General features: G+C 42.4%; 1 protein-coding gene across 2 annotated transcripts in view; it reads right to left on the reverse strand.

Annotated features, from left to right (window-relative positions):
• The window catches only part of ltbp1 (latent transforming growth factor beta binding protein 1), a 222,823-nt gene that overhangs the window by 53,577 nt on the left and 158,189 nt on the right, over positions 1–11,057 (reverse strand). The window contains exons 12-14 of one of the 2 annotated variants that reach the window (XM_050070670.1): positions 9,085–9,258; positions 4,409–4,431; positions 3,820–3,922 (exon numbers count right to left, since the gene is read on the reverse strand). In XM_050070670.1, the coding sequence (XP_049926627.1) occupies positions 3,820–3,922; positions 4,409–4,431; positions 9,085–9,258 (300 nt within the window). The remainder of the gene's footprint in view (positions 1–3,819; positions 3,923–4,408; positions 4,432–9,084; positions 9,259–11,057) is intronic. The other variant, XM_050070671.1, reaches the window with a different exon arrangement.

The following is an 11,057-nucleotide window of genomic DNA, read 5'->3' on the forward strand; positions in this document are numbered from 1 at the left end:
CACACCTGCTCTTCGCCAACTGGGTGTGGCCAGGTGGATTTTGCAAGTTTGGCACACCATGCGCGCTGGCGCAGCTACTCCTCTTTCCCACCTCCGTCCCTCCTACCTGCGCAAGTCGGAAAGAGGGAGGAGAGAAGGCGTGGAGTGGGTTTTACACAGCCGATTCACATCACACCAATCAAATGAGCCCCTCTCCTCGCCCTTAAATGCGCTGCGCGAAGGCGTAATGAGAGTTTACTCAATTCGCCATGGCAGAAGAGAGCAGCAGCGTCAGACGGCCAAACTTCTCCCAGGAGGAAACTGATGTTTTGGTCCGGGAGGTCCAAGCTCGCAGTGTCTGAATATACGGAACTGCGAGCAGACCTCCACGGGCTGATGATGCAAAGGTAGCCTGGGAGGAGGTCACCACAATTGTAAATCAATGTTGCGTTTCTCTCGCGCACGCGCTCTCTCTTTCTCTCTCGCAGTCTCACTCTGTTTCTTTTCTTTTGACTTTTCTAAGATGACAGATGCTGAATATATACTCCCTATCTGATGCTGTGGCTGTTTGTGGTTGGCTGAGAGGGATGTGAACGCATTAGTTTGCAGCTGTGTTAATCAAATCAGGTTGGGTTTCCATTACGCGTGCCAAACGTGCCAGACGGTGCCAATCCCCTTTGATCTGACATCAGATGTGACGGGACAGTCAATATAGAGATACATTTATGTGCTGATTGCAGATAGTTGCATTGAATAGTGGTTTTTGTGGGTATTTAATGTGCCTGACATTCTGGAAACCTGCCTGTGAGGTTTTGGTGATGTGTGCACACTGCTCGCCGGTCAGCCAAACTTACGCTACACCGGCTGCGCTCTGCCTGTGCTGCCAGTAGACCTGGTTTCAGCTGGCGAGCTTTTAGCGCACCTTCGGCGAAGCCTTTTGGCACACAACTGTCACTGCGCCAAGCTGGATCTGTTGACATCTCCCCCTGCTGCGCCGCCACACCCATCTCAGCGCACCTCGGTCTGCCAAACTACCAAACTGAGTGTGCTTCGGGTTGCGCTGCTCGAAACTAGCTCTGCGTGGGGTTCGCCACCCTGCGCCGCGCCGGGAAACTAGAGACCAACATGTTAACTTCCCCACTCACTCACATGGACACATCCTGGATCTGGTCTGCTCAACTGGTCTAACATTACACCACCTTTCCAGCATCAACCTCCATATCTCTGACCACCTGGCAATCACTATGGATATTAATATCCCCATCCCCACTCCTAAAGTAAAATGCACAATATCCTTCAGAAATCTCAAATCCATCACTCCCTAAGCTCTCTGAGCCTCACTCACCAGCATAATATCTACCTCCCCTCCCCCATTCTCCAACGACCCCACTGACCTTGTCCAACAATAAACAAACTTCTCAAACCCATCGACAACACCTCCACATCCTTCACAGTCGACAAGTGCAACTCATTCTTGTCATTCTTCCAAACAAAACCTGACCACCTCCCCTCCCTTCCCAACCCCTCCACCTGCTCTTCCCCCCACCTCCGTTCCGCCACTGTCATACTTCCCCCCACTGACCCCTCTGAACCTCACAAAAGTCACTACAGGTATGAGTAACTCTACATCAGTTTACGACCCAATCCCTTCCTCACTTGTTAAGTCCTGTCTCCCTTCTATCTCCCCACTCATCTCCAGAATTATCAATGCCTCCCTCAGCTCCGTCTTAGTCCCAGATCCTCTGAAACTCGCCACTGTCGCCCCTATCCTCAAAAAACCCGGACTCAATCCCGACATCGTGACCAACTTCCGGCCCATCTCCAACCTTCCCTTTCTGTGAAAAATCCTGAAGCGCGTTGTTGCCACTCACCTCAAAACCCACCTCACCTCCAACGACCTATTTGAGACGTTTCAATCTGGATTCAACGCAGCACTGAAACAGCTCTTCTCAAAGTCACCAACGACCTCCTCCTCTCCGCCGACCCTGGTCACCTCAACATCCTCATCATGCTTGACCTCACTGCTGCGTTTGACACAATTAACCACTCCCCCCTCCTCTCCCGTCTTAAAACCGGTTACAACATCACTGGCACAGCTATCTCCTGGTTCAGATCATATCTCTCCAACAGACAGCAATTCATCCATATCAATAACTGCACCTCCTCCACCGCTCCTCTGTCCCAAGGTGTCACCCAGGGTTCTGTGCTTGGTACCCTCCTTTTCATCCTTTACATCCTCCCGCTTGGTAACATCATCCGCCGATATGGCCTCCATTTCCACTGCTATGCCGACGACATCCTAAATCAACATCGCTACCAAATTCATCACTACAGCAATCTGCTCCACACTTGAAAATTGCCTCAGTGAAATAAAATCCTGGATGTAAACTAACTTTCTACAACTCAACTGTAACAAATCAGACATGATCATAATTGGCCCCATTTCCCTTACTAAAACCATCCATAATTTCAGCCTTAATGTTGCAAATTCTACACTTTCTCCATCTCCACATCTACGCAACCTCTGAGTCACTTTCGTCAGCAACCTTTCATTTGAACCGCACGTTAATCATATCACCAAAACCGGCACATACTATAACTAGTAGTGTAGTGGTAGATGGGTAGGTTACCCCAGGAGGAAGTGGGTACTCCCCTACATATTCCAATGGCTTTTTGGCTGATAGGTGGGTATACTGAAAACCACTGACTTTAACTATGTAAAGAATAATAAATGATACAGGCATACAGCACAAATAAAGTTGAACTGGTTCATATTGGTGCTGTATTCTGTTGTCCACTGTGTAATAACTGATTGAAAAAACACATTAACCAGAAGTTGTGTTGTATGATGGAAATATTTGCTTCTGTTGCATGTTTCCGATGTTTTCTGAGTGTGCCATTGGGAAGCGCTGTTGCCATGATGGAGTACTTGGTCTGCGATAGTGTTTGGGAGGGTGGAGTCTGTCAAGATTTCCCAGTAGAACATTGCATTGTAACACAATGATCAATGTTATGTACATCACCGGTGCATGTATGTGTGTGTGTGTGTGTGTGTGTGTGTGTGTGTGTGTGTGTGTGTACTGAAGACATTTGTTCTCGCACAGGTCTAAACTGAAAGTTGCTGGCCAAAATGACACATTTTGTTTACAAAATGCTCTAACACTCATAAAATATAAAAGAAAACATGCAACAAAGGTAAATATTTCCATCATACAACACAAATTAATACTTTTTTTCCATTAAAAAAAAAAAATTCATTATGCTTTTATATTTGTTACGCTTTTCTATGGTTTTATCTATTACTGTGGCCGAGAAAGGAATATGTGGAGTTTTGCTAACTCCTACTCCAGAAAATTGGCAGCTCCATCACTAAGAAGCTCCACTGTTATGAAAGCATGATTGTGGCTTGAAATGATAAAACCCTACAAGATGATATACAAATGGCATAAATAAATACATCAATTATGAATGAATACATTAATAACTACTTCTACTAATGCCAGTGTAAAAAGATCACAGTGCAGGTGGGCTTTTAAGGACATCAGACTGATCTTGTCAGCAGCAGCTCATCAGCAGTCTGAGCTGCACTTTGTCTTCTTAGCTGTGCTTCCTCACACTGTAGCAAGTAGCACACATTAGCAAGCATTTTCTGTGTATGTGTTTTTCTCACATTTTGGTTATGTTTGCATTCCAATGATACAGCACAACTGGATCTGACAAACTATTATGGAACTTGGCACAGTTTAGGGTGACAAAGTGCTCTGAGCTTGACAGGCTCCGTCTGAGAAGTCCTAAACTGCCCACCGTACCACAAAGTTTAAATGGTAATGAAGCAGACACCTGGGTAGGCTGCCTCGATCTTGACAGTGGATACACCCGGAGATAGCTGAGGCAGGATAGGTTCAACTATTGGCCTATTACTAACCACAGGAATTACCAGCTCCTTCAACGACAAGACACAGACAATAATACCAAATGGACAAGTCAATAAAGTACCATATGCATGTCTTTTAGTCTATTATTTAAGCTTTGCACACTGCTTCTGTCATGCAATAGCAATACAGGCGTTGTGCTGTGAAGCAGATTAGCATTCAGGCTGCATGGCAACTGACTGCAGTTTAAAAACAGGGCAGAAATTAACAGCTCAGCGAGCAAGCCAGAGAGCCAAAATGCCACTTCTGCATAGACTTATGTTTGGATTTCTTTTTTAGGACAACGTTAAGAATTTTTATCTGTTTTTGGTACTAGTACACAGTAATCAAACACATTGATGATTTACACATTGCTCAGTGCTGACCAGCTTAGAGTCATGCAGCAACATTGCTGACTTCATGCAAAAGTGATTCTGCAACTCCTCTGTGGCTGAGAGGAGTGTCTGTGTGCATGCAAACTGCCTCTGCATTTTCACTCTTTAAAGCGCCCAACCTACCTGATCTGGTGCAGCTGTTGCTACTGACCGCAGGAAAAAAAGAAACAAACATTTTTCATTTTAAGTTTGTGACATAACACACTTTATGTAACTATGTCAGGCAGTTTACGTAAAGGTAAAATGTATCTACTGCATGTATATCTATGAGGATACGTTAAATAACAGAAACACCTCTCAGTATATAACACAATATAGTTCAACAGCACAATAAACTACATTCTCTAAAATAGTCATACAGTTGCATCATCTCTCTCCCTCTCACCCTCTCTAAAAAGGGTTTTAACAAAAACTTATCATCAGAACCTCCATGAAGGAGGATTCCTTAAAGCATTGTTGTATTAGACTGCATTAGTTTTAGCTACCTAATAAAATGGCAACTGAGTGAATATTGACAGAGATTTTGCTAATGGCAGTATAATTTATGTGTCTGCTTTGTAAAGCCTGGTCACACCAGAAAGTGGCAGTGGCAACTGTATGAGGATCGGTTTTGTCCGAATAATATTGATTGGTGGATTATGATAAGGCTTTATAGGTGAGTTTTCAACCCAGTCTCGCTCCAAAGTCACTGAATACCGGCAATTGGTTAGTGACTTCAGGCGACAGACACTGATGAAAAAAGCTGTCCTTTCACGTTGGCATGATACACGGCCAGTCGCCAATATTCTGTAACGTCGCCCGATGGTGTCAGGGGCAGGACAAGCGTAGTCTCTATATACAGACTCTACATTCAGTGAATGTAGAGTCTGTAGGCAAACCCCGGAGATCTTGCCTCCAGAAGAAGAGCGGAAGAGCCCTGGTTTCCGGTTGTAGGCTGTTTGTAGTCTACGCGATATTGACCAACCACGTTTGAGCCGGCTGCAGTTATTGCCAGGGTAAACGGTCTGTGCGGTGAACTAACAAGGCGGAACATAATTGGCGTCACTGCAAACTCTGAATCCATCGCAATGGTTCAGCATATTTACTTATATAAATGGAAGTCGGAAACGGATATTCGCCTCCTCCGCCCGAATCAAACCGGAATGCCAAAAAATCGGGGGTCTGCCCCCAGGCTGTATCGCCGTCTGCCGGAAGTCAGACGCCGAATATAGCTGATGGGTTCCGAGAATGGGACAAGCGTGGCAGGACAACAATGTACAATAAGTTAAGTTGTTGGAAGTCCGAGTACAGCAGGTAGGAGGGGTGTTGGATGGGTCCAACATCGCCCACTTCCACCTAGGAGGCTTGTGTTCACTTCCTGTATGATTGTAAAGGCAAACCCTGGTCTTTTTTCCTAAACCCAACCACATGAACGTAACCCTGTGAGTTTGTTGTAGAAGGAAAAAAATGATATGGAGAGTCCATGACCAAATGTCCAGTGTGACGAGGTCCGAGTGAGAATGAGAGAATGTGCTGGAGTTGTACCTGTTTGTTTGTTGGTGGTCTGACAGAAATGTTTATCAAACCTGCTGTGGTGGTTGTATCTCAAAATAGTCAGCATCATTTGGAACACAAGAATCATAGCTTAATAACCATATGTATGAGTAAACCACTTAAACATAGCAGTTGTATATACATATATATATATATGTATATATACATAAATATATATATATATATATATATATATATATATATATTATAAACCATCTGAAGGCCTGCCTGCGGACCATTGGATGGCAAAAAATAATTATTCTATGAGCACAAGAAAACGCAATAAATTTATGTTAAAACCCTTATTTGCATTAACACCATACCTTCCCCAAAGTAATCCCCTCACTAAATGCAATGGACCTATTCACAGACCCAGGTTTCTATGTTGTGATAAGGTCAAAAATATTGCAGACCACATTATTAGGTCAAAAAATATAATAACACCAAGGATATAAAAACAATCCCTCCTCTCTTCCGTCCACCCAGTATGGGTTCCTGTAATGCCAAAATGCCAATATGTACTGCTGCCAGGGACCACATTACTATCTGGTGCTATCCAGACACTAATGTACACAGGTTTTGGGTGGTGGATTTCTATCAGATAGTTTCTGAGGCCTGTTCTTTGTGCCTGGAAAACTCTGTTCTCCTCTGCTCCAGAGAAGCTTAGCAGCAATTTGGACCCTGTCTGGCTTTGGCTAAGATGTTGCAAAGTTTCTCCTTACCATGGCAACTGCCAAACCTGCTCTGGATAAGAACAGGGAGGGAGAAGCTCCTCTCCCTCTCTCAGCTAGGTTTATTTCACTCTGTCTCTCCCTCTTCTGAAAGGCTGTGGGCTGGGCTGTGTTTTAAGGGAATGTGAAGTGAGCCAAAGCACTTTAATCCTTGATATCTACAAACAAAAGTTACATGAGGGATGTTAAAGATGTGGGTTCCTTAAGTGAGATTGCTGTTTATGCCACAGTGTAGACATTTGTCACTGTAACACTGGCATTGTGAAGATGATAAATTAAGACCTAAATTCAAACAAGAGAGGGGGTGTTGATATCTTTGACAATCCATTGAGTTCAGTCACTTAAAAGCATAACAGATGAAACACAGGTGAATAATGTTAATGTCTTGAAATCTCAATAATGCAGCTGTTGCAGGGTAAATTCTGTGATGGACAGAATTGCAACATGGCTTTCCACTCAAGGGGCATGTTGATGTCCAGCTGAAAAGGGATGGTGCCTCCCCATGATGAACATAAATCAAATGTGCGTCTCATGCTGGCAACAGGTACCCATGGAATACCTAATGACCCTACCTTGCTATCGCCGACACAAAATGTGAGGATGTTAAGAACCAGTGGATTCACTTTACATAAATTTGCCTGAAAAACTCCAAAACTGGAGCTCAAGGATGGATCGATATCGACTGTTTATGACCCAATTCAAATTTAGAAGCTGTAATTTTTTCATGTCGTTTTACTCTTTAGTTTGACACTTGAAAGACAAAGAGATGATAAAGAAATTCAGCAAGTGGAAAACAGCTCCCCCCGTCCATGTCCAGGGGGTAGATGTGGACACTGTGCAGAACTGTTATGTGTGTGGGAGTACACCTGGACAACAAGCAGGGCTGGAAAAAGAATCCTGAGCCAACTGTATTTTGTTCTGAGGCTCTGATGATTCAACATCCACATGTCTGCAGTACCATGCTGAGAATGTTCTACCAGTCTGTGTTAGCCGGTGCTATTTTCATTGCCGTCATGTGCTGGAGCAGTCAATGCCAGCAGAATCAACAAGTTCAGCTGGCTCTGTCTTGGAGGACCAGCTCAAACGTGGACGCCCTCTGGCTCTCAGAAGTGAATTTTTCACCCCACATTTATCCCCAGATAGGCAAAGTTGTAATTATTAATGGGCAGTGATAAATACTGTAAAGTGTGCGTTAACACTGAATGACCATTCTTTTGTTTATTGTTAAATGTGTGTTGTTAGTATTTTGGAGAATGATACCTATAGGGGTGGTGATGTATGTAACAGTTGGGCTTAATATATTTGGTAACCTTAAAATCTAATGAGGCCATTATTTAACAGTCTGCATCGCCTCCTACAGTCATCTCTTGCTTTAAGTACGATACACTGCCTCCACAATCTCCAATGGAACTGCTCTGTTTTTCCATATACCTGTAAGCTTTGAGATAATACAAACAAAATGAACACAGTGTACAGTAAGAAGTCTACGTCAGGCAAACGTATCAAATGGTATCAAACTTTGAGCGTAAATGAGCCCTTATTGTCAATGATGCTCCGCAGCTTGTGTATCATTCTCCTCTCCTCGCCGTGCAGGTTCTCCTGTAGTAACCCTGCCTTGTGTGGAGTCCAAGGACAACAGAGAGAACAAAAGGAAGTTGCTCCTTTTGTTTGTCTCATGATGTTGTTAGTCGGATACCACAGTAACCAATGATGATTGAAGACTAGTAGGGTTTCACACACTGTGAAACCCTACCAGGACTTGAGGGGCAAGTTAATTCAGACAAAGGTAGGGGGAGGAAGCGTTTCTATTTTACAATTAAAGTCCATTTTTGTGGAGTTCCAGCGGTTCCAACATTGCCACAGAATGCCTCTTAATTTATTAATAAATTAAAATAATTGAATAGCAGGCTGTGTAACCCGATGGAGAAGGTCGAGATTTATGACATCAGCTTGCGATAATGAAAGGAAGTCAGCAGACAAATAAATAAATGGAAAAAAAAGAAATGGGCAGGCAGCTAAAGGTCAGTAAGCTCAAATATTGTTCTGCTCTGGGTTGTTTTGCACTAATTTCCTCAAATTAGTAGGCAAACTACTAAACCAAAACCATCTCATCTGCTGCTTTTATAAAATGCTTATTAAAACAAGACAGAGAATATTACACCCAGTCTTTCAAATTGACAGCTTACCACTTGTAGCATTAATGATGAAATTACACATTGGCCTCAAAGGATATTCAGGTTAAAACATTTCAAACACTTTGAGATAGAGAATGAAAACGTCTAGACTGAAGACCAAACAGGGCTTTTGCAGTGTGGTCCCCAGATATTTTTGTGGTTTACTGTAAATGATTAGAAACAATATGTCTGCCAAGTTCAGCAGTTCAGGTATCTTGGATCATATTCACGAGTCATGATGAAAAACGTATTGTGAGACTGACACATGTGCCTGACCAACTAAACTAAACCAAACAAAATTAACCAAACTAAACGACACAAACTGAACATGCACTGGTAATATAACATGGTAGAGACTCACCTGGTATAATATCGTCTGGTTTCCCAAAGGCCTCCACTGGTCTCTCTGGTGTTGGCAGAGGTTGGGGGAGTTGTGGGTCTACGGGCTCCTGGTATACAGTGACCGGCTTATTGACAGGCGGATTTGGTAGAACAGTGTAGCCCATTCCACCAGGACAGATGTCTTTGAACTTAGCTACATAATAAAAAAGCAGATATTGTTAATTGTTTAACATTAACTGTATATATAGTCTGCAAGACTACATGTTGCAAGGGTTCTGACAATGCTAATTTTATACAGGAATTAATCATTTGAGTTCATGGCAAACTCAAAAGGTTAGGTACTAGAAAGAAACCTTGAGAGGGACAGTAGAGGAATCTTTGAATTTTCTAATTTTATGGCTCAAAATGTGGTTTAAGGTAGCTCAACAAAACATGATACACGCATAAGATTTTGTTTTGCAGCTTAACTCAACAGCAATATGAGACAATTCCACCAAAAAACCCTGGAACAAGATGAAGACACAGTCTTGTCTCCATGAGTGCACTCAACATTTTAACAGCAAACAAAACTACAGAGTGCTGTATCTATTCTACCTCTCTACTCCTACATCAGTATATTTCAGTATAAATAAAATCTTGGCATCATTAAAACAACTTTGCCTGTTTTTACCAATTATATATAACACCCATGAGATAAGGACACCTACAAAAGAGAAAATAATAGATAAATTCCCTGTGATGATTACGTACAATGAAATAGTCCATTCCCATGGAGAAATGATGGAGAAATAACTCAATGACATTATATTAGAGTGCACATCTCTTATTTGGCTATTATAGTCTTCACAGTTTCCAGTAGTCCAGTTTTTGGAGAAGACAAATATACAGGGTCTTTGTGAGCCAAGTATCCCCCTCAACCTTCAGCTGTACCACATCTGATCAGCCTAACATAGTTGGAGACATTCAGTGTTAGAGACAAGTGTGGCTGATCAAGTTTGCCCATTGCTTGATCATGCTCTGAACTACTGTGTTGTTTGACAAGCTCTCCCTGAAACCTCATGCAGATTGGAAGTGGATGACAACAAGGGTTTCCTACCATAAACTCAACCTATATGCTGATGATAGTTCTCTGTTTTCGATGTCCATCACAAACCTCTGTTTCTATTGCCGTAGTGATAAAAATGATTCTAGCTTTATTTGAAAGTTAAATGTCAACCTCAGTATGTTTAAGCTTCCGTCCCCTAGCTAAAGCTTAATATGTTTCATGAGAGTCTACAGTTGAACATGTCATTAGTTTTCAGTTCAGGGCAGCATGTCCCACGGTACATCCTAGTTTTGTTGCAGATTAACGGGGGTATGGAGGACAAAAGTGTGGATTTTCCTTTTACTTCCATTGTGAAGAACACTATAAAATGGGACAAAGATCAATATATAGTGTAATAAAGTGTCTCAAGTTGTAATTTGATAACTCAGAAGGTATTAACTCCCTTGTCCAGGAGGAATGAAGCTCTGACAAAGAACTCCATGAATCAAAAAACAATGTCCTATCTATTATATGACAAGTAAGCTCAGTAATGAAGCAGTTACATAATCCTTGGAACAAGATTACACATAAGCTATGTAAGAGTTGATTGCTGGAATTGACTAGCATTGCTGCATAGGGGTGGGGGAAAAATCAATATAGCATAGCATAACATATATTTTGCATGGCAATATTTTATCGATACACAGACGCCAAGTATCAATCTTGTATTATATGCATTATTGCTTTTTGCAAATACACAATTTAGTACAACTTTTGGTACTACCGTAAAACTTGGTGTATAAGTCGCACTTTTTCCCCCTTTTTTTTCATCTAAAAAGTTGGGTGCAGGTTATAGACCGGTGCGACCTATAGACCAAGGTAAATGCTGACATAGGTAATTTGACCCACAAGATGGCGCTACGTTAGGCTGACCAAACGTCCTCTTTTGCCCGGACATGTCCACTTTT

Source organism: Epinephelus moara, chromosome 19 (genome assembly GCF_006386435.1).
Source record: "Epinephelus moara isolate mb chromosome 19, YSFRI_EMoa_1.0, whole genome shotgun sequence".
Taxonomy (NCBI): domain Eukaryota; kingdom Metazoa; phylum Chordata; class Actinopteri; order Perciformes; family Serranidae; genus Epinephelus; species Epinephelus moara.